Raw genomic sequence first — 25,942 nt, forward strand, 5'->3', positions numbered from 1 at the left:
GTAACGGCTGTACTTACTATTATTTCGCTTGATTATTCTGCTAGTTTTTGAGAATAAATATTTGTGCGTTGGAAACACAAATCGAGATTCGACAATCGTTATTGGATAGCGACAAAACGCTCATAACAATAGAAATGCATGATAAAATAATTAGGAGAATCATCCTATACAGTATGTTGTGATGGGCTGGATGGTGAATTTATATCATACAGTGGTCAAAGTGACTGGTATGCACATACTGCCACTTTTCCTATTGCTCTCAAAATTATGAATATGGTTTTATTATTATTTTTATTTCTAATGCACCAGACATATTCTGTAGCTCTGTGAGGAGGTAAATTACATAATGTAACATGTCATGTTAAAGAGCCACCAAGAGGCAGAATCCAATGTTCATCAGTGACTTCCCAGATAACACAGGGTTAATCTGAGTCACTAATCCAGGGCTGGTTTTCATAGTTCAGAGAATTATACAACCACTTATTCCTTTACCCAAAATGCTTTGTGCCACTATACTATAGCACACATAAATGAGCAGCTGTTGCATTCAGTCTTTCCTCCTATTAGTTTAGGTCATTTTAGGTTGAGGAGAACAATATGCTTGGTCCTGATCCAAATTTGGACTCTTACCCAGTGTCAAAACCACTGGAATTTCACTAGCGGCTTATGTGGCACAGAAGACTTTTTTTTATTCAATCTAAACCATTATGAAAATCAAACACTGAAATGGCTAAAGTGCTGTTTGGGAAAGTGATAAGCCACATGAAATATTGGAACCCCAGAACTAGTAATACAGACAACTCCTGCACAGCTTTCCCACACAGCTCTGACAATGCACATTAGTAACTGACCGGCAAAACATTGTAGAAGACCAGAGAGACTGCTAAGTACCAACTGCAAACTAAGCCAATTTGTGTTGCAAAGGAACAGAATACTGGTGATATAATCTTACCATGTAACAAGGTACTGTGACCTGGTTGAACCCTGCATTGAAAAGAGCATGCCCATTATTTTTTATGGAGATTCTGGTCACTTCTGGTCAATGCTGTAGTAGATATGTAATTTTGGTTAGGCCATTTTTTGACATAAAAATGTGTCATGCCTTTAAAATGTATTTGATGATGACATTCTTTAGAATTGAATGTGTAGATTTAAAAAATATTTTTCTACTATCATATGTAAAAATCTGTGATAATGGCAGATGTCATAAGTCTGACCTGTCTATACCACTGATGAGATCAATTCCTGACAATTCCTGACATTTATATTATTTGTTATTTACAAAACTAACAGGGTGCAGCGGATGTTTTATGTGCGTTTATACCTATTTTAACTAATATGGTTCATCTGCACAGATTCTTTATTCATATGCTATAATGCAGATTTTTTTAACTATGATTGAAATGCACATGGTGTTCAAAAATGAAAAGGCTCAAAGTAATAACTATTGGACTCCCACACATCGTATTAATATAAACTTTTGCTTCTTTATTAGATGAATTAGAAAAGTAAAGATGCCTTCATTTCAAGTAGCATACTTTTTGATTTTAAGATTTTAAATAGATATGTTAAGTGTACAGAATTATATGTACTACACCTTATGGAATAAAGCCCTGGAAGAGTCAGCTGAATGGACCATAACCGCAGCAGGGAGCCTGCCGCATGTCACACTGTTTGAATGGAGTGATGGATGGCTGGTGGCCTTGTGAGAGTTAATTAGTAAGGACAGGCAGGCACTGCAGGTACTGTGAGATCAGGGTGGCTGATATGACCTGATGAGAGGTGGGATGGGAGGATGGGAGCATAGTGTACCAGTTAGATATACCGTATTTCCCCATGTATAAGGCACTTCCATGTATAAGACGGACCTTAATTTTGGCCCCGAAATTTAAACAAAACAAATAGTACGGTAGCTGTCAAAAAGTGTGCGGAGATTGAAGGGGCTTGCTGCCGGCGGCTGCACACTATGTGCAGGTCCGTCCGGCAGAGACAGGCAGGGAGAGTGTGCTGGCCGGCTGCTCACTCTCCCTGCCTATCTCTGCCGAACTGACTTGCACATAGTGTGCAGCCATCGGCAGCAAGCCCCTGCAATCACCCCTCGCAGCTGCCACTGTACTGCTGCCCCCTCCCCCTGGATCCCCCCACTGCCACTGTTACGCTGCCCCCCCCCCTTGGATCCCCCTGCTGCCACAGTATAAGATGCACCCAGTTTTTAGACCCCAAATTTTTGGGAAATAGGTGCGTCTTATACATGGGGAAATACGGTAAGTGGTTTGCTCACCTCCTCCTTTTTTATGGAAAGTTCACTTAGGAAGCAAGCCCATGTTAGTTAGGGGAAAGGGTAGAGCTGCAGTTAGGTATGTTCTTTCATTTATGTGGGCATTGTAATTGTATGTCATGTTCTTTAAAATGTTCTTACTTTTGTAAAACAAAAAAACACACGCGTATATGCATATATATATATATCTATATATATATATATATATATATATATATATATATATATATGTATACATATATATATACATATATATCACTAAACTTCCACTTCGACTGTGAGTTTGGGGGTAACCCCTAGATAGGCTAGATGGCAGTAGTAAAGTGATTCTCTGGCACATGCTTTGGGTTATTATACCCAGTTTGATTTGTCTCCAGGATAGGAAGTATCAGTTGACCAGTTGATGGGCACTGTTAACGTGACCTTGGGTTTGTGGGTTATCGAGCAATTTGGACGTACCCATCGGCAATGGGTTGCCCTGGTAGGCTTTCCTCTTAAATTTGGTAAAAGCAGTGATTTAAATAAAAGGGTGTGGCCATTTTCTCTCCACTGCTTCCTGTTGAATCTATTATTGTGTGAGTGGTGGTTGCTGAAGCTGAGTAAGAAGGTAGTAAGTACTTTACTTATTACCAAAGCTGCAGTGGAATCTCAGGTTATAACTGAACAATGGATTTTACTTTCATGGTTCTAAAATGTAAATGTTGGGGTTTAGTGAACCTTTAATATATCATCTGCAAAACAAATTCTTGTTTTAGCAATTGCAGAATTTAAAATGACACATAATTGTGACTTATATCACTATCCACAAGGCATGCACTACACTCATCACTCTGAGCAAAAATTGGCTCCTCGGCAAAAAATGCATTTTGGCAGTGGAAATCCTTTCTTGACAACATGAAAACACATAACATGCACATAAGGAATTGTGCGATGTCACAATGACTTTTTGCAGGAAGTTTGTACATATGTTGCCTGTTTGTAAATGACCTTATTTGTCATCTGGTTTCATTCTTGCTAAATAAGCAGCATGATTGCTTTAATTTAGCTAAACACTATGTCACCTGAATTTTCAACCGAATCACCAAATATCCAGTTTGATAGCCAGATTGGTCATTCACATGGAGAACCAAATTGGACAGATTTAGGGGTAAATGTATCATACCCCGGTTTTATCAAAAGCGGGAGTTCGGCATCTTCGCAGCGTAAATTTAAAGCTGCGCTGCCTTGTAAAGGGAAACTTCCCTTTACAAGGCAGCGCCACTTTAAATTTAAGCTGCGAAGACACTGAACTCCCGCGAGCTGATAAAACCGGGGTATGATACATTTACCCCTAGTGGGGCAATGGATGAACAACCAGAACAAAAAGTACCCTTCCAGCTTCTTACATATTCCTTCCTGGATCAGCTGATTACCATGCACATCTGCCAATCGGGGTCGTCATCTAACCAGATTTTCTTTCAGCCTGATCAAACCTTAATGGATTGGATTTGGATAGTATATGATGAGTTGATTTATTACCTGTACTATGCGTTATTCAGTTGGGGAGAAAATCCCCTCACCTTTTTTTCTGCAGAGTGGTTATATTACATTACCTCAGCATTCCTGAGTTATCTCTTGCAGCTGCACATCCCATTTGTTCTGTGCCTGATGCCACTGCAATCAGCGGCTTCAGTGTAGCTCTAAATGAACTGGAGCTATTCATTATACGAGTTGTCGCCAGGCGGTCTGCCTAATAAAGAGTATCTTCACAGGAAAGACTTTTCAGAGAAGTGAGACAAAATCTTTCTCACAGTTTTGCCCAATGTTAATGTGTAGACTTTTACTGCAAACAGGTGATGTCTTTATATGCTGGTTTTATCCATTTACTTCTGAATTTAAAGAGATTGCATTTTTAGTGGTCATTTGGAGCCAACCACAAATGTAGTTACAAACTTAGTTCACTGAAAATATACCAGCGGGTTGAAGTTACAGTGAGATCTGCTGACATGTAGGGACCATATCCAAGTCCACTTATTAAAAAAAAAAAAATATATATATATATATCATCATCATCATCATTTATTTATATAGCGCCACTAATTCCGCAGCGCTGTACAGAGAACTCATTCACATCAGTCCCTGCCCCATTGGAGCTTACAGTCTAAATTCCCTAATATATACACACACTCACACAAAGACAGACAGAGAGGGAGACAGACAGAGACTAGGGTCAATTTTTGATTGCAGCCAATTAACCTACCAGTATGTTTTTGGAGTGTGGGAGGAAACCGGAGCACCTGGAGGAAACCCACGCAAACACAGGGAGAACATACAAACTCCACACAGATAAGGCCATGGTCGGGAATCGAACTCATGACCCCAGTGCTGTGAGGCAGACGTGCTAACCACTAGGCCACTGTGCTGCCCATAATATATATATATATATCAATATATATATATATTTGTATATATGTATAGAGTATATGTATTTATATACAGTATTTTATATATATATATATATATATATATATATATATATATATATATATATGTATATATATACAGAATACCCCTCAAGAGAAGATACATTATTAGTTTTGCTCTTTTATATAGTATATCTAACAGTTTTTTTCTGTCACTGTTTGTGAATGATTTTAATTAAGAATTGCTGATGATCAGTAATTCTACCCTGTTCATCTGCAAAATATATCAATAGTTTCATTATTGCACAGTGTTACATTACAGAGATTAAACAGTAATCTGCTAATTATTAAAATAATGTCAGAGCATTTAAAAGTAAAGTAGAATTATGGTATCTACGCTTTATTATGTGTACTGTATATATAAATTTTTTGATGCATTTAGCTATTGATGTACTTTTATTATGGCATTGTTAAATCACCACTAGCTCTGTACTCTGTACATTGGAATGTAAGTTGAAATGGGTTGTTGAGAATGTAACAAAATGTAGAGGTTATTGTCTGCCACTTAGCTTTGGCTGTCTGCTGTGCACGATCAGGTCATGTTGAGTGATGCTGCTGACCTCTCTCTTGGCACATACATTAAAAGCGTACATGTTACTACATACAGAACTCACAGTAAGTAATAATGAAACATTTACATTTCTTCTCATTGTTTTTCTCTACCAGAGATTACTTTTATTTATTTACTTAGCTTTTTTTTTTTTTCATAACAAGACAAGACGGTAAAACAATTACGTCTGGCATGTCTGCTCAATGAATAGTTGTGATGCATTGAGATGTATCTTGTTTAAATGAGTTCCACATGATAAGTAATGGAATCATTTTTTTTCTCTTCTTTTCTTTAACTTTGCAGACGTCTTGCAGGAAATGACTTGACATACATCCCCAAGGGAGCGTTTGCCGGGCTCAGCAGTCTCAAAGTTCTGTAAGTAGGGCAAGCATTTGTTGTGTATATTTCCGATTACTGTTGTCAATTGCTCTAGACCACTAATTACACTATTCTTGCTTAAATTGCCGGTACATTTCAACCAGTAAACCAACAAAACACTTAATATTGTACATAATCTATGTACCTATATTCTGTGTGTATGTCAATTAAGATAAATATACAGACAGAGGCACACGCATAATCTTGTATATTTAAGACATGGAGCACAGTGTAGGCAGTACAGCCTGTATGCCAGTGGCTTGGTATGATGATCATATCTGCGAAGTAAATATAAATTATATGCAGTGAGAATAATGTTTTTTTTTGTCTGTGGACTATATACTATATACTCATTTAAATCAGTTGTTCACATAAATGTATCGACCACAATTATATCAAAAACACAACCTTGGATATATAGACAACAGAAACAAACATCTAAGAAGAGCTCAGTTATGAGGACAATGGTGCAGATGAAGTCTCCTTGTCACACCCAACGCAATCACAAGCTCTGCGCAAAGGCCATAATAAAGAGGTACAAGAATGAAACGATTCCAAGTAAAAAACAAAACTTAAAATTGTAGCATGTAAGACTGCTAAATGTCACCAGACCTGAAGAGTGAACTCCGTGTATGTGGAGGTTACAATGCTGGCGTTAGATAGAAAGTATAAAAGATCATTGTTTTATATAGGTGATGATGGAAGATGTATTCAATTTGAATGAGGTGTATATATTATCCATGAGTAGTAGATGACAGAATTTGCTTTAAAGATGTTATAATTTAATTGGCTACACTACACACCCATAGCATGTTCAACAACTTCTCGGATGATTGCTTAGGAGGATCAGGTTCTGATTAAGGGTGCAGGCCGCCCTAGGCTAATGACCTTCACAAGGTTAATATGCGGTAAGTTAAAATGAACTCGTCCATAATTTACCACCAAAGTTTGTTTTTGTGTTCTTGAGTCTCAGCTCTACTTGGATTATTAAAAGATTCATGGCAATCTTTGTCACTCATTTCTTCTTCATTAAAATCAGAACTGTACAGTACAGCGGAGGCATGAACAAGCCCTACTGAGATTTAATATGTGAAAGAGGAGGGGACTGTCACACCTGCGCCTGTCGCCATTCTTGTCTCTCCTATTCATTTATTCTCAACCCCCCCCCCATGGATGACTTATTGTCTGCAGCCTTTTCCATGGGAATACGTCAATATTAAAACCTTACTACAGTTATTTTTCATGTTTTCTTTTTCTTGGAGAACATTTATACTCATATTTTAAAAAGAAGTTCAGCTTATACCTCTCCCTGTCACAATTTTGCACCCCAAAAATGATTGTGCCCCCTTCCCCCCAATAGCCTCATGCCCTAGGCTGCAGCCGAGTCAGTGTATTGGATAATCAGGCCCTGTGGAGGAGGGTGCAGATTTTTACATAGCCTAGTAAATCGGATTATATTTTGCTGAGCACTGTATATTGACCTATAATATCCATTTTAAGTTGTAGTAAATGTTACAAGGATTCTGTCTTGTAATCTCAGACAGACTAACATCAAAATAAACAAGTTATACAATAACATTAGTAAACTGACTCTGAAACCGCTTTTATTTTGCAATGACTGACAAAGTTTTAAAATGAGAAACTGTTCCTTTGAAAATGCAGCTGAGTAAATATGCCTATATGGTGTGTTGTTATTACCATTATGTAACTGGCAATAGCTGTTGAACATATTTTGTTTTGAAACAGGTGAATACCTGCCACCGACCGGCAGGCATCTGCATGCAGATGCATCCTCCTGTAGTTTATCTTAGCACTAGTGAATGCACAGTTTGATGTTTAAACATTTAAAACAGAAACTGATTCCACCTTAAATGATAAGGCTTAGATAATGCATATGAACTTAGCTTACCCTCCTGTATGAATTGTTTTACAAAGTGATGTCATGTAATAAAGCAGAATTACTTTTTTGTCTTTTCTTATTAGTATGCTACAGAACAATCAGTTAAAGCAAGCTCCAAGTGATGCTTTTCATAACCTTCGGAATCTTCAGTCTCTGTAAGTACAGTACATAATATTCAATTTAAAATATTTAATGTTTGAAAAGACAGTCACCAATGCTGGCAAGCATGTCCTCTGTGTTTTCCTTAAGGGCATACTGTAGAAGCGTATATTTAACAACTGCAAAAGTGGCAAATATAATAATAGGAAACTCTAGATACCCCACAGTAGTGAGCTTTACATATAAATAGTGTTTTCCTTAGTATAAATTTAACATTAAAGAAACACCACAATCGTATTTGATTGTTATAGACTAATCAAAAGTATCATTGTACTTCATTTCATTAGAATTAAATGGATTATTATTTTTAATAAATTATTGTTTTTTAGTTATAAAGATTGAATGTAAAATATTGTTAAATACAAAGCTCACCTGAACAAACAATGAATTAAACTGCAAAGGAGACCTAGGAGGCTTGTGATACTTTGAGACAAAAGAAATTAGAGCTACATTCCTCTTTATCAATTAATATGGATTTAACAAAGGGATAGGAATAACATTTCATTTTAAACAAGTAACTCACTTATTACAAATATCATACTTGCAGTTATAATAAAGCAGAGTGAGATGGCATAGGATGTTTAATAAAAAAAATGAGTACTAGGGAGGAAAAGATCTACAGTCCCAATCCAGAGTGACACTCTGGTCTTATTATACAGCCAATTTTTGCCCTCTGTTACCATATCTGATAAAGTCATCATTAATCAATGGCTTAATTTTTAGCATAGTTACACAAGCCCATCTTTTGTAATATACCGCATTGATATTTCTAGAATCATTTATCTACCAGATTTTTAAGCCACACAATACTTGGGACATCTGGTTTAAAAAAAATGTTCAAGAATAGACTCTTAGCAATTACTTTGATTCTAATAAATACTCTGGCTACTTTTCAAAAATGAAGCATATGTTGGCCACTATAAAATACTCTGATGGGCTAATGTTTTGGATATACTATAAATTGTACAATTTTGTAATATTTTAAGTGCTATAATCATAAATTCAAAAGCACTCGTCTGGGGCTTTTAATTTTCTTCTGCTACAAACTTGATTTCCAGTTCACCAATTTTTAAACTTTGTAACTGGTATAGAAGCAAACACATTTCCCAAATACAGATCTTCCCCATCCACGACAACCAGTTACACTGTTTAAATAGCACTATATATTATACCGCTTTCATACTGCCGCCCCTGCAATATCCCGGGTTTTTGCAGGGGCTCGGAGCGTCCTAGCTCAGAAACACCATTCATACTGCACGTCGGGCCCGGATACTGCACAAATCTGTGCCCTGGCAATTTCTGGGAGTCATCACCAGAGCATCCATATCTCTCTCTCTCTCTCTCTCTCTCTCTCTCTCCCTCTCCCTCTCCCTCTCCCTCTCCCTCTCCCTATGCCAAAACCCGGGTTGCACCATTCATAGTGCAGGGACCCGGGATTTTTCACTTGTACCATTCTGACCTGGGTCGTTTGAGCTCGACCCAGGAACAACCCGGCATTTTGGTGCAGTATGAATGGGGTATCAGTTGGTGAAAACCTCCTAAATCCTCTAGATTTCATCTGGTTCTACTATATCATTCACAGGAGTTTGGGATTGGCCAGTATCAGTTAATCTTGACAATAGTTTTCCCATTCCATTTCCATGTCTTATGCCAGCCCTGATGGCTGAACAACAGGATCAGTGTCTAATTTGGCCTCCTACACTTGTGATATGACTCCACTCCAAGTGGCCAGATTACTTCTGGCGCCAAAGGGGCCTTTTATTACATTCATAAAATGAATGCATGCATAGCCCAATAGCTGTCATCTTGAAACTACATTTACCAACATGAAAATGATCCAATCAATTTTTATCGGATTATTATTACACATGTCTCATTTTAACACTACACACACTGTGTACTGTTTGTTTTTTTGTGGGGAGGGGGGGTCATGAGCCTTTGACAATATATGATTCAGTCCGATTTGTATCTCAAGCGATAAAACATGGTCCCTGTTATATATTTGTTCTTTGTGTGCAGTATTATTATTGTATTATATATTATGATAGCAAGTTAACACAGCTTTTGATACGTGAGATAAGTGGGTGGGTATTGGAAAGCAGGGAAGCCACATTGACAACTTAAAAAAAATGCATAAAGGCATTAATAGAATGTTTGGAATGCAAAAAAAGTATATAACATCTACTAATATCCACCCATATTGAAACAGCATAAGGGCAGTTCCATACCTGTAACTAATCAGGTACTATGTGCACAAAAATAGCAAACATTTATTTTAACCATGTTTACCACTAACCCTCTTATTGATCCTAAATATGGAGCTCCTAATTTTACATTTTGGAAGTATTGAAAATGTCTGTCATATATAACTTCTTTTCCAGCATACAGTATGAGGTATAGTTGCCAGGTTTATTTTTTAATGGTCCCTTAAATAAGATTGTTTATCTCTTTTGATCACAAAAGAATCTGTCGGAAAACAGGGAGCAGAAACTCCATTGGCGGTATAAAAAGACTGGTGTTCAGTAACTGCATTAAGGCAGAATGACAGTAATCAGTGGGAATGTTAAACAGCCGGGTAGCAGCAGTGAGATGGAACGATAACCTTAGAACAGAACAGGCACTATGGCTAAAGGAGGAATATTGGTTGAAGACTAGGTTTGCTTTGTTCATTCAAGCTGGGCTGTGCCCCTGACATAAAGGTGTGCAATTTTTAGTTTCCTGTTTCATGCTGTTCACCAGGTGTCTCTTGCATTATGGATTTGCACAAGGAATGCAATTTCTGGAACAAGTTAAACAATTAGGAGGACAGTGGATGGGGTTAAGAGCTTTAAGGCAACAAAGTAACCTTCACAGAACTTCCGCCCAAATGGAGGCTTTTGTTAGGATCTGCATTTGAAGTTGGCAATGTTTTGTATCCATTGTGTAGCAGGATACGCAAAGATCAGGTAACTCCCATTTAAAGTCAAGAGCAGCTGTGAAATGGTAAATGGTAAACGATTGTTAACTCACTATCACAACTGCTATCTTGTCCTTTGTTACTTAAAAAAAATGACTGGTATTTCTCTTTTATGGAAAAATACTCAGCGGAACTGAGCTCCACACTATTCATACAGGAGGAAGACTGCTACATTGTAGCTCAGGAAAGTGATTGCCAGTGGTCTCATGCACGTCTGTCTGTTTATATTCTTATAATATCATCTCAATTATTTGAGAACTACTTTAATATAGTATCATAATAGTTACATCAATATATAGACAGTTAATCTGATTTTCAGCTTCAGTGATTCATCATGTGGACAGCCAGCATGACTGGCTTAAAAGAGAAAAAATGGATTAGAAGAGTGAGGTGAGACAAAACCACAGAGGCACACAGACATCACTAGTAAGATATCACCTGATTACAAGTTGTAATAGCATTTGTTTTGAGTTTTTTACAGCTGGAAACAGTCAAAAAAGACATCTTATGGAGGAAAAGGCATGAAAGACATTGAACATATGTATCAGAGTGATGAAAGAGTGTTCTTAATGACAATCTAGTAAACTTTCTACCAAACTAATATTATTGTGAGCTGACATATAAACACCTCTCCTATTATTTTATTAAAAATCTTGAATAGGACAAATATGAAACTGCAAAAAAAACATTTTATGTGCTGTTCGTTTAAATGTAGATGACTGTGTGTTAGAGTCTTGCAAAAATACATTTTTAATTTAACGGTTGCTATACAATAGCAACAAGTTCCCTTTTTGTGTTATATCTGCTCCATTCACTCTCGCTCATAACGCCATATTATGTAGGCCATAGCAATACTATAATTTAGCTATAACACTAACAAACTTCTGTTATACCATAGTGAGAAGTAGAGAACAATAAACCACTAAACATTAAGGATATCAAGCCTTTTAAAAAGGAAAAGGGGAGGTGTTGCCCCTAGCAACCAATCACATTTTAGGTATAATTTTTCTGGTATGTTATAGAACATGAAAGCTACTTCTACTGGCCTTTTCTCACTGCTTAACTACATTATCCCTTCCCTCTGTAGACATTACATCACCATTTGTTCTGTGGTCTGTTTTCAGATTTTTGTGTCCAACATGCTTTGTTTTATTATTTAATTTTAATTCTTTTTATTGATGTATTAAATTTAAGACTTGTCAATTTTACAGGAATAGTTACACATTAGACTCAGCACTTCTGAGCTTTCATATTTTACTTTCTATTCAGAGTCACATGTTCTGAGGGAACAGTGTCTACCAAGGCTGAACAGCCTACCAAGTTCCCCTGTACGTGGGTAAATATCCAACTTAACCAATGGTAGCTTTTATTAATGGAACAGCAACAAGAGGCACAAAACCAACATATGTACAGGAGTAACAATTACAGATATGCACAATGGACACAAGGGTATACAAAACAATACCGGTTCTATTATGGCCATCTTGGGAATCCGACTATAGGCTTACGCTTTCCTGGGAGTGCGAAGCCCCAACGTCTGCCAGCAGGGCAGTGGTCCGGCTTCACTGTCACCTCGCTTTTGATATGGTAGATTGAAATTTAGAATTGTCTATATTTTATAGCACTCAAAATAATGTTCTTAGTATTGTATTTATGTCACTAGTGTGCTCACTATTGTAAACTGGTCAGTGGAATAGGCTCTGCATTGAGTACTACTCACATGGGGCTGTTTGATATTTTATTATAGCTCTTTGGAGGTACAGAAGGTGATGGAATGGGGAACTCTGACAGGTAAGGGAAGGTGGGGGGGCTTTGGATTTGGGTGTAGAGAATGAAAAGGGGGGGGCTGGGAGAGGTGCGAAGAAAACCAAGAGAGGACATTTTTACAGAGTCCTTAAGATTAGAGAATTTGCAAAAGGAGGGTGTGGTCAATAACATGGAAGGCAGCAGAGAGGTCACGAAGTATAAGAAGGAAGAAGTGTCTATTAGATAATATTCATTCGTAACCTTAGTGAGGGCAGTTTTAGTGGAGTGGAGGGAGTGAAATCCAGATTGGAGTGGGTCAAGGAGGGAGTGAGATAAGAGAAATGAGGTGATGCAGTTGTTAACATTATATCTTTCATTTTAGTTTGTGGAAGCACTAAAATCGTAGGAAAGTGAAGGTTTGTATTTGGTTGGCCAAATTACAATGATTCCAAAACTTGGATTCAGTATATCCCTGATGATTTTAACTGGGAGCTCAATTACTTATACTATATACAGTGTATAAATGCAAACGCATAACTAAAAGCTCAACATAAAATCGTCAACCATTGAAATAACAATGATTCTGCCCGAGGTATGTCTGGTGGAAACATCTAAACATTTCAGCCTTGTCCATTTGTTGATAGAACTTTGACTTGATTGGATTTATAATCTGTTTTTGTATTGAAAATACTTGTCAGAGTCTTGACACCTACATTTTAACTGCAGTGAAGACCTAGTGAGCTGTCTGGTGGAAGGGCGTTAGAGGAGCACTGTTACCAGCTGTGTTTTCTGTATGCACACAATACTCTGCTGGACGGATAGTTAACTATTTGCTGATGCTTGAGCCACTGTTACAGTTTACTGATTATAGGTATGCACAATGGACACAAGAGTAGTATACACAATACAATACCGGTCCTATTATGGCCATCTTAAGAAATCCGACTATAGGCTTACACTTTCCTGGGAGTGAGAAGCCCCAGTGACTGCCAGCAAGGCAGTGGTCCAGCTTCACTGTCACCTCGCTTTTGGTGAGTACACAGATTCACAAGATATGGCGGTAAATGTATTAACCTCTGGTTTCTTCAACCCTCGCGAGTTCGGCGTCTTCGGCGCTTAAATTTTACAAGGCAGCATCGCTTTAAATTTAAGCACCGAAGACGCCGAACTTGTGGAGGTTGAAGAAACCGGAGGTTAATACATTTACCCCCTGGTGTAACTTATCCAAAGGAAGAGAAATAAGGGTCCTCGCAGTCCTTCTCCCGATCTCTGTCCTCCGTCAGCTGGCAGGAACCATACCGCCTACACCAGCCTGATCTTTCTTCATCTCAACCCTCCTGACACTCCACTGCTCTTTTTTATACCCACAGAATAGCCTCAGGCTGTAGGGGTGTGTTGACTGTCTGCTGTGTCTTAGGATATTAAGGCATAGAAATACAATACACATTTCCTAATTAAGGTGCTTAAATCAGGCACAGAAAGCCACCATGTCTGGCTCTACTAAACATTATCTCATTTGCCTACAGATGTAGCTAAAAGCACAATATTACGGTTTCTCATTATTATTTTTTTAAATCCAGTATTTTTATTGAAATTTTTTAAGATATAAACATACTAAACAACAAAAAGAAAAGAAAAACAATCGCATACATATCGGAATTAAATGACGGAATTTACAAGATTACATTAAAGCATAATAATAATAAATGTGCTATATTCATTCAGGATCATACATCGTAAATGCTTATACATAAGTATGTTACACATGAGGGTTTATTACATGGACTCAGATACTAATTTTAAGAACTGCGGTAGCCATACATTTAAGTAGATAGAGCATCTGTACTAGATGACATAGGATAGAATGGAGACTCTAACCATCTGTACCATATATTCTCAAATTCCTTCAGAGCCTGTCTGCTAGTATAAACAAATCTCTCGTGCCTTATGGTGGTATTGACCAGTGCCTTCCAATTTTTAACCGTGGGACTCGTCGGGGCCAACCACAGCCTCGCTATACAGACCTTAGCCAACATCAATAACTGTGAAATGTACATTTTTGTCAGTTTATTAACTTTCCCCTTCAATCGGAGCCCAAAGAGACAAGTGGCCGGTGAACTAAGAGACACTTCAATTCCAGTAACCTGAATACATCTCCTGATCCTTCGCTAGAAGATTTGTATACATGAACACTCCCATAGAAGGTGCCAAAAATTAGCATTGATCGAATTGCATTTCGGACAGTTAGGGGTTTCATCCGGGCGAAATTTTGCCAATCTAATAGGGGTAAAGTAGGCCCTGTGTAAGATAAACACCTGTATTTGTTGAAATTTTAATGATGAAGTATAACCTTTAGTACTGTCTGTAACCATTTCCCACTCCTTGTCTGATAAAGGTCCAATATCTATTTCCCACTGATTCTTCAAACCATCCAAATCATCTGCAGTGGATTCATACAGAAGACATGAATACATTCGAGAGATCAGACCTCTATAACCCAAGGCCTGTAATTGTTTCCTCAGTGGATCCACCCCAAACACCAAAGTCTCCCCTTTAAATTGTGTGCTTAGGGCGTGTCGTAACTGAAGGTAAGAATAAAACATTGTTCTGGGTACAGAGAATTCCCCAACCAACTGTTCGAAGGATTTAAGTACATTTGTATCATAAAGCTGACCTACCGACACCACACCCAACCGAGACCACTCCCTGGCCCTCTTCACTGTATTCAACTTCTCAAATTTCTTTGCCCCCCAGATAGGAGTATATGGATCAATGTCAGTTTGTTTCATTATTTTATTACAGATTGTCCAAATCTTAACTGCCTGAATCAGGAGCGGAGGAGCCCGCATACCAAGCCGCCCCGCCAGCAGTGACTGTAAGGGAGTGTGATTAGAATTAAATTGGTGTACCAACACCCAATGTAGCTCATGGTAATCGGGGTCCGAAACCCATGCCTTAAGGTGGACCAATTGAGAGGCAAAATAATATAATTTCAAGTTAGGAAGTGCAAATCCACCAGAAGATCTGGATCTAAACAGCGAGCTGAGCTTGACCTTAGCCCTTCCCCCTCCCCAAACCAATGAAATCAAATAGCTATCAATGCATCGGAAAATGGAGGGTGGAATATATACAGGTGACTGCTGGAGTATATATAAAAACTTTGGCTGCACCATCATCTTAATTAAATTTATCCTACCGGAGACAGAAAGTGGGAGCTTCTTCCATACATGAGTTTTTTCTTTAATGTATTTGATCTGGGGCCGCAAATTAAGTTCTACATATTCAGCGGGGGTATTAGAGATCCATATTCCCAAGTATTTGAATTTCGATGCCCATTTTAACTGTAAGCCTTCTGGCATTGTCACGGGACACTCCCATCCCAGAGGGAACACGCTAGATTTATCCCAATTAATTTTTAGGCCGGAAAAAAACCCAAATCCATCAACCACCCGCAGCAAATGTTTTAGGGAAGTGTCGTGATCTGAAAGGAACAACAGCATATCATCTGCATATAATGCCACCTTATCCTCTCTGTGCTCTGATCTAAGTCCCACAATTTCTCTATCATGCCGGATCTTACAGACCAGTGGCTCTATTGCTAATGCAAACAGGGCCGGAGACAACGGGCATCCCTGTCTAGTACCCCGCTCTAATTGAAATTGTTGAGAAAGATGCCCATTGACACAGAGCCGCGTCACTGGATGTGAATACAAAAGTTTAACCTATTTTATAAATTCCGGGCCCACTCCAAATCGGGACAATACCTCCCACAGGTATGGCCACTCCACCGAGTCAAACGCCTTGGCTGCGTCCAAGGACACCACAACTTCGCTCTCAGAAGAGGGTGACCGCACCTGCAGGAGAGTATACAGCCTTCTAAGATTGATAGACGTGGACTTGCCCGGCATAAATCCCGTCTGATCCGGATGAATTAATTCCAGCACCACTCTACTTAACCTCAAAGCCAGTAATTTTGCTAGAATCTTAACATCATTTGACAAAAGTGAAATCGGGCGGTAGGACTCAGGGTACAACAAATCCCTGACTTAGGCAGCACCACCACTATTGCCTCTGCCATTGAAGGGGAAAGAGCACCAGTCTCACCCAGCTCGCTGAATGTATCCAACAACCTAGACACAAAAAAGGGCCGGTGTTTTTTATATAATTCAATTGGGATTCCATCTACTCCAGGGGCTTTACCATTAGGGAATGACATAATAGCTATATCAATCTCTTCAAGAGTAAAGGGACGGTTTCTCAGTTTTAGTCTGTAACATGTGGTTAATCAGCAAAGTAAATTATGGGGCCAAATATACACAATCTATATAAATGGTTGCAGCATAATGTAATGGAGACTATTCACTCCATTGTGTTATAAACATAACACTTGCCTGACTAGATTTTAACAGAGGACGGGACACTACCCCTAGCTAGATCTCCTGTTGTTAGGTAAACAAAGATAGCTTCTGTTAAACAATAGTCTGGTCTACCTGATGATATAACTATTGGTGTATTGTTTCTGCAGACCTAGAATACACATAGACTTACTCTGTTGGCATAAGTAAACAATAGGAAGCCCTAGGAATTGCATAAATACCTCACCTACAGTGTAATAGATAATATGACACAATCTCATATATTACCAATCTTAAAGCTAATATTCAAACACAGTATGGGGGTGAGCACTGGCATGCTATGGGAATGAAAACACCCATACTGAATATACTGAATATACAGTCATAATGTGTGCTAGAGCAGACACTCTAGGGGGACATGGGAATAAAAAGTACATGTTCAATGGTATTGTGACACATGTGTCTTAAGTCTCTGCATATTATGCAAAATATGTACATTAAGATACGCTTTAAGCGTATATCTTACACTATGGGCCGCTATGTTGAGAAATAAAACTTTAAAAAAAAATTCGGACTCTCCACCTACCTAAAAGCTCAAGCCAGCACTAGTGCTCACTCTATCCCATTCTTTAGCTAAACCTTTAACCATTGTATTATCTTTGAGTCAAAATCAAGAATTTTCAGTTTCTGAATTAATTTTTTGTGGGACACCGTATAAAATGTCTTGCTAAACTCTAAATAAGCTATATTCACTGATATGCTCTGATCTATCACTTTAGTTACTGGGTCAAAAAATCCCACTAGATTTGTTTGATATGATCTACCAGCAGCAAATTTGTGCTGTCTTGGATCTTGTCATTTGTTTGGCTCTAAATAGTCAACAAGACTTTTTAATTCATTTCCTCACTATTGATGTGATGCTCACAGGTGTGTAGTTATCATATTCTTTACTACTGTCTTTTATGTACAAACTACATTTGATATTCTCCAATTACATGTCATTTTACTTTTACTAATGTATCTAAAAACATTTTGCCCCCCTTTTTTACTGACTGTGAAATCTTTTCTTATGTTTGCCCTATAGCATGTTTTATTGTGCATTCAATTCTCTTTTAAAATAGCTTTATATGCTTTTTTTAGTCTCCTCTGATTGGCAAGCAAACCATTAGGGGGGTCTCCCATAGCAGCCGGCTTTTCATATACAGGAACTACTACAAGTGGCCACTGCAGAATGTGGGCCAATCAAAGCTGTATATGCTGTATGTTCTGATTCTCCTCTGGTTGTGCACACTCTGTGCCATCCAATAAGAGAACACACAGCACATTTTCTTTTGGTCTGCATTTTGTAGTGGACTGTTCCACTAAAAGTTCACAGTGAAGTCAAAGACGCACTGAGGAGGTCTATTACTCTAGAATTCTGACTGTAATGTATAGTGGTCATTAGAATGCACTCTGTATTGTGTAGAGGTCACTAGAATGCTCTCTGTACTGTATCAGTCACTAGAATGCATTTTGTATTGTATGGAGTTCACTAGAATGATCTATGCATGGTAAATTAAAATTTAGAATTGTCTATATTTTATAGTGGTCAAAATAATGCTCTTTGTATTGTATTTATGTCACTAGTGTGTTCACTATTGTAAACTGATCAGTGGAATAGGCTCTGCATTGAGTACTACTCCCATTGGACTGTTTGATATTTTATTATGGCTCTTTGAAATAACAATTTTTCATATCCTTCATTGGCTGTGTAAAATCACAGCCATATTAAATGAACACACCCATATAGTTTGGTCACACCCATTTTCTATTTACGGCATGCTTTTGCAAGAGGCAGGGCCTCTCAACTGTATTTGTTTCAGAGGCCAGAGCCCTCCTCATGACAGTTGTTCTGCAAGAAGAACATGACATGCTATTACTATGCTGTGATAACCTTATTACTCATATGAAAGCAAAGATGGATCAGACTACCGAACCTACAGTTATTTTCATGAATATAATACATTAGGATGTGCTTCATATTTGCCATTTAATAACTGCATGTACAACGCTATAAAAAAATCATGTGTGCATCGTGTACACATGTACCTGCAAGTTTTCATGTGAATTGAATTTTAGGTATGAACCAAATTCATGTTTCATGATTTGTTTAAATCTATTTTGACAAATATCAAGCTAAATGATAATTTGCAAGTCAATATTAAGAAGGATTGGGTTAAAATGATGATGATTATTATTATTATATTTTATTTAGAAAGAGCCACAAAATGTCCACAGTGCTGTACATGACATTTACAGTAATATACAATAAACAGTTGGCATGTTCTATAACACATTATATAATACATGAAGAACAAACTAATTGAAAGACCAAAGCTAACTTGGAAATATAGATCAAGTTATTTACGGACACTGAGTGAGTGTGACGGCAATGTCCAATGTGAAGTAGGCCTGGGGTCAAGAAAACTAGTCTATGAAAGCAGACCTAAAGGTACAGAAGGTGATGGAATGGGGAACTCTGACAGGTAAGGAAAGGGGGGATGGGAGAGGTGAGAAGAAAACCAGGAGAGGACATGTTAGAGAGTCCTTAAGATTAGAGAGTTTGCAAAAGGAGGGTGTGGTCAATAACATGAAAGGCAGCAGAGAGGTCACAAAGTATAAGAAGGAAGAAGTGTCCATTAGATTTAGTGATTCGTAACCTTAGTGAGGGCAGTTTTAGTGGAGTGGAGGGAGTGAAATCCAGATTGGAGTGGGTCAAGGAGGGAGTGAGATAAGAGAAATGAGGTGATGCAGTTGTTAACATTATATCTTTAATTTTAATTTGTGGAAGCACTAAAATCGTAGGAAAGTGAAGGTTTGAATTTGGTTGGCCAAATTACAATGATTCCAAAACTTGGATTCAGTATATCCCTGATGATTTCAACTGGGAGCTCAATTACATATACTATATACAGTGTATAAATGTAAACGCATAACTATAAACTCAACATAAAATCGTCAACCATTGAAATAACAATGATTCTGCCCGAGGTATGTCTGGTGGAAACATCTAAACATTTCAGCCTTGTCCATTTGTTGATAGAACTTTGACTTGATTGGATTTATAATCTGTTTTTGTATTGAAAATACTTGTCAGAGTCTTGACACCTACATTTTTTTAACTGCAGTGAAGACCTAGTGAGCTGTCTGGTGGAAGGGCGTCAGAGGAGCACTGTTACCAGCTGTGTTTTCTGTATGCACACAATACTCTGCTGGACGGATAGTTAACTATCTGCTGATGCTTGAGCCACTGTTACAGTTTAGTAATACGCATAAATAATTGCAAAATAGTAAAATACTTTTGTATATATTTATCTATATCTATCTATCTATCTATCTATCTATCTATCTATCTATCTACATATATATATATATATATATAAATTGTGTCCAACTGCCATGAGCTTTGCACATGTTGCAGAAACAAGATACATTATTTGAATCTCAGAAATGTTTCCGTGAAACAGACTTATTCATATGAAAACATCACATGCTATTTTGTTTACATTTAATATATATAGGCACTACAGTCATCTCAATAACCATCTTAAAAGAATAGGTAACCCTTATCGCACTAGAGCTGGGCACTGGACAGCATTGGGACTTACTTGGCCAAAGACAGCTCTGACAATTATTTTATGTCTTTGCATGCATGCAACCAATGAGGTAACTGCTTTCATTATTATTTTTGTTTATATTGTGCCACAAAGTCACGGCAACATAAAGAGGGGAAATAGTGCATGGTACAAAGACACAGGACCAGCATGCAAAATACAATGCAAGCAAAGACATTAACTTGCACTAGATTAATCAACGCTAATTGGTGGATTGATTGTTTTCATTACTACACTTTTTGTTTAGTAAGTAACATTCATAGCACACTTACAAAGGTATTGATCTTACATTAAAATGGTGGACAGTTTGCCCTAAAATACTGCGTATCCTTACTGAAAATGTCTATTATGACCTAGTCGATAAGCACTGGAAGACTGTCTGCTCCCATCACCCACTGTCCATAAGTGGTACTGTGTAGCTTTTATTTTTTGTAGTCTCCAATTCCCCAAGCAATATTTTTTACCAAGAAGGTTTCACTAACTCCTTGCTTCACTTATCAACCATTCGCTCAGTTAATAATTACATAGATCCTACTGTACAAGCATGCTAGGATTTATTATTTTCAAAAAGACCTGAAACAATATAAAACCATCTTATCCAGCCCCACATTTTCATAACTAATCCTAAGAAAATGTAAGTATGTTTTTAAACAGCTAATTGTCCCAAAAACAAACATTCTGTGTAAATAAATGGAGAATGACGTTCGTTTTTGTGCTGTATTTTTAAATAAATATAACATTTTCCTTGTTTGTTTGTCTCCTCTATAACCCTCAGTAAAATGTCTGAATGGCGGGTTAGTTTCAGTCAGCTGCAGAAAACAATGATTGGCTAATTAGCTGTTAGCATATAAAAGCTCTTTGGGGGATGCTAGAGTCCAGGTCAAATGTCAGCAGTGTTGTTCTTTTATGTAAAGGGCACATAGAAGGCTCTTATGGAGACAAATTGCTCCATGCAAACAGCCATTCCAGGTCAGTAACACTTTTGAAAACCATGTTGTCACTTTTGAATTGTGAAGGGTCACACAGTTGACTGTGTACCATGCATTCAACATGATATGATGAAATAACAATTGTTTGAGGAGAGAGTGCCATTTACAACTATCACTTTCTACCTGAAGGTGGGACTTCTTCACTGAGTAGAAAATAACCGATGCATCAAGCGAGTGTCTGAGGTGCTTCGCCAAAACTCACTTAAAACGTTGCTGTTAGCAGTGTAATGTATGAGCACTGAAGTCATGGTCCACGCTAACTTAACTAAGTTAAAATATCTGTTTGTCAGCTTGAAGTTTAAGTGAACATTATATTTTACAATGTACTTGCAGACGTGGACCAGTGTTTATGGGGAAATAGAAAGGGTCCCGGTTCTTAATCACATTCTTCAAAGTAATAAACACAGTATTGTATAATTATGCTGTAAATTATATTTGGCATGTTTTGTTCCTTCTCTAGGCGACTGGATGCAAATCATATCAGCTATGTGCCACCAAACTGTTTTAATGGGCTGCATTCCCTTCGTCACCTATGGTTGGATGACAATTCTCTGCCTGAGATTCCAGTTAGGGCACTTGAAAATCTGTCAGCTCTACAAGCCATGACCTTGGCGCTAAACAAGATTCACCACATACCAGACCACGCGTTCAGGAACCTATCAAGCCTTGTAGTCCTGTGAGTTTGATTTTATTGTATTAAATACCTTATCACCAAAACAGAAGTCTTTGAAAAATTGGTAGTTATAATATAACCTAGCTCTTTGATGTTTAGTGTATGCTTGATGGATTATCAGTGAATTATAGTTATCAATTATTTTGCACAAAAGAAGCACTTGCAACAGAGACAAACGAATTACTAAATTAGCGAAAAGTTCCATTTTTTTATCATGTATTTGTGTAGAACCAGAAACTATAAAAACCACAAAGCAAGGCTGTGTTTAGCCTTCCACCAAACCGAGTACATGTCTGGTGCAGTACTATTCCAATTTCATAATATACACAACTTTTTTTAATATTGTTGGGGTTTTTTTATTTTGTTTTTATGCAATTTTGCCTTTAATGGCCATTAGTTGTCTGCAGTCAAAAGGGAGAATTCTCTCACATTTTTAAATACAGTTCTGTAAGACCTATGTCATTCTGTTTGAGGCAGAAGGGCTGGCGGGTAGAAAATAAAATGGGTTGGAGTTCTTCTTTAACCAGGATTTTAGGACTACCAGATCTTATTAAACACCAGATTTGTGCCAGCAAGATTTCCTCACTGAAGGGGCTGTACACCTTTCCTTGTTATTGCTGCTTTTGACAGCTACCAGCAGTGGGTTTGAAACAGAAGGTAGCACTCACTGCATGCACCCTGTAATCATAAGCTGCACGGCAGTGAACACCCTCTCCTTTTTTTAAAGCTGCTACCAATAACTTTGAGGAGCAGCAACAACAAGGGAGGGCGAGTAAGTAAGTAAGTTCACATGTTCCTTGTTTTTCTTTTGCAATTATTGGGCACCTAAACTGGACAGCAACACATTTTAAGGGCCTGAGTCATTAAGGAGAGCAAAGCAAAAAAAAAGGAGTAACTTTGGACATGGGCAAAACCATGTTGCATTGGAGGGGGTGGTAAATTTAAAATGTGGGGACAGATTTATAGCTGTGGTAGAGCATTGTCCTAGGTCAACTTTAAACTTCAGTGTAAAAATAAAGTTAGCAAGTATTTGTTTGTTACATGAAAACAAAATCAATATTTTCTTTATGTGCAAAATAATAAACGAATTTGCACCCCATTCATGGTTTTGTCCAGAATTAATTTTTCTCCTTTTTTTTTGTCTTGCTCTCCTTAATGACTCAGGGCCTGATTCATGAAGGAATTTGAGTACATTTTCTTACTTAAGTTTTATGGACAAAACCCTGTTGCAATGCAAGGGGTGCAAATTAGTTTATTATAAGTTAAATACTTGGCTGTTTTTTTTAGGTAGCACACAAATATCAACTTTAAATTTCAGTGTACAAATAAGCTATCAAGTATTTGTGTGCAACATGAAAAAACAGCCAATATTTAACTCATGTGCAAATTAATAAACTAGTTTGCACCCCTTGCATTGTAGCATGGTTTTGTCCATAAAACTTAAGTAAGAAAACTTACTCAAATTCTTGCCTAAGTTCCTTAATGAATCAGGTCCTCAGGCCCTACATGTTTATCCTCATTTATGGCTTAAATTTGGTGACATAAGACCCAATAACTGTAAGCTGCTGCAAAATTCAAGTCCATTTGCAGAGTAGAAATGGTCATGAACTCCACAAACCCCTAAATATGTGCCCTCTCCACACCTTGAACTCATTTCAATACTAACAAAATAAAATGTCATTTCTGCACTGTAAAATTATGAGCACCTACCTTGCAAGGTATATGCTCACTCCACTCGGTGCAAACTTCTGCCCTCTGCAAATGCTGCCATCTGCCTGTGCAGATATCAAGACACATTTGCAGAAATAGAGGCTCATGGCAGGTGCAAAGCCGGTCTTGCAACTGCACAGTGGTGGTTTTGTGCTTCATAAATTCACTCCGCTGTCTGGTTGTCAAAATATTTCATTTTCATTATATCCCTTATGAAAACATAACATATAACAGTTATTGTAACTGAAATGCTAGTTGATTAGTTATTAGGAAATCAATGAAAACAATGTTATGATAGGGATATACTTTATTAAAACTATCTTGTTTGGAACATGACCGTTTGCACATTATACTGCTGTATTATTAATACAAGTTTCAGGAAATTGTATGCCAGCAGGAATTTCCATTTCTCTTTGGCAGAAATATTTCCCCAAGTAAAACGTGCCGCAGGCAGACATTACATTGTATTTTTGTTGCATGGAGCCTCGGGAGACACATAAGAACATTCTGCTTATTAACATTCAGTTACAAAGTTTCTTCTGTATGTCCATAGGACTTGTTGAGAGTTTTTTTTTTTTTTTTTTATAAATTGCAGTGTAATAAGTTTCCAATAATGTATGTGGGATTTGAAAAACAGACCCAGACCCAACTTTATGGGTTTATAATACGTTTTATATTTTGGGAAGGCTAATGCTGAAAAAGTAACGTCTCTAACATATTTCTCTGTCAGAGTTTATTCATTTTGAGAATTGCACCTTTCAGAGTGATTGCGTAATACTGAGAATGCATTACATTTCTGGATTGCTCTGGGGAGAGACTGGACCCTTGTATTCATCACCATCATCATCATCATCATCATCATTTATTTATATAGCGCCAACATATTCCATAGTGCTTTACAATTGGGGACAAACACAGTAAACTAATAAACAAACTGGGTAAAACAGACAAAGAGGTGAGAAGGTCCTGCTCACAAGCTTACAATCCTGTTGAATAGCTTATTTCTGAAGCTGTGCTCTGCACATTAGTATGTTTGCATGCTTTGGGATAGCAGTAGAAGGAGTTCCCGAGAACATTGGGGTTCAGAGTTCAAATAATACCGCACATCTTCACAATGTATTCTTGCACCCTAAAGCAGCTGCCAATCTTTTTGATGGAGGAAAGAGAAAGCCTCAGAAGCATGCCCTCCAATAAATTCTTTCGCAGTGCTTGACTTGTATACAATAAGTGCATGCTTGAAAACACGTTTCTTTAGAAGCTCTCATTGAAGAAGTTTGCATAGGTTCACTGTGCGCAGCATGCTATCCTGACTGTGCTTTTAATGTTCCCCTGCAGACATCTCCATAACAATAGGATCTACTCCCTGGGAAAGAAATGCTTTGACGGGCTCCACAGTCTGGAGACTTTGTGAGTTGACCTCTTATTTGCTTCAGTCCTTTCACTGTTTTCATTGATATTCTAAAAAGAATAAAAATAGCTCAAAAGCCAAACATGCTTTTTGGCTTGCCTAATTGCCAAGTGTTTAGTGCAATTGTTCATATGATGACTGTATAAAACAAATCCTGTATCTATTCACAATACCTCTGAGATATCCCTTCTGTATCTCTGTAAACCATTACTTATGCTAAAGCAGGCCTATAAAGAATCTCAAGTACAACATTTCACATTCAAGGATTTACATCTCCAGCTAATTGGCTGTTTGGATATTTCTGTTTGTTTGTTCTTTAGTTTTGATCAGTTTTAAGTGTACAAATAACATAACTTGTAAATGTAAAAGCACACTGTATCCTGTGTCATTTCACTGATGCACAAAGTGACTGTCAACAATGCCCCTCCCTTGCTGTCTGCATTTAAAAGGCAAATGGTGACATGAAATCCCAGAATTATTCTAAATCAGTGAACTGTTAAGAGACTCATAACAGCCCAAGCTTGACAAACCACAAAAATTGCTATATCGTTCCGCCATATCTAGTCTAAATATATGGCGCCTTTATTTAATGGCCCAGATGTTTGCATGGATGTGATATAATGTGTGTGCTATGTGTAGCAATGCTTTATACATTTCTGGTAAAATAGGACAGCTAGAATTGTGTTGTTACCTACAATGTCCCTGCAGAGTCACCTTAAGCCATT

General features: G+C 37.7%; 1 protein-coding gene across 1 annotated transcript in view; it reads left to right on the top strand.

Moving 5' to 3' along the window:
* LGR5 (leucine rich repeat containing G protein-coupled receptor 5) overlaps positions 1-25,942 on the top strand; it is a 137,958-nt gene that overhangs the window by 80,651 nt on the left and 31,365 nt on the right. The window contains exons 3-6 of the mRNA XM_075209526.1: positions 5,594-5,665; positions 7,652-7,723; positions 21,887-22,102; positions 25,145-25,216. Coding sequence (XP_075065627.1) covers positions 5,594-5,665; positions 7,652-7,723; positions 21,887-22,102; positions 25,145-25,216 — 432 coding nt within the window. The remainder of the gene's footprint in view (positions 1-5,593; positions 5,666-7,651; positions 7,724-21,886; positions 22,103-25,144; positions 25,217-25,942) is intronic.

Source organism: Mixophyes fleayi, chromosome 4 (assembly GCF_038048845.1).
Source record: "Mixophyes fleayi isolate aMixFle1 chromosome 4, aMixFle1.hap1, whole genome shotgun sequence".
Taxonomy (NCBI): Eukaryota; Metazoa; Chordata; class Amphibia; order Anura; family Limnodynastidae; genus Mixophyes; species Mixophyes fleayi.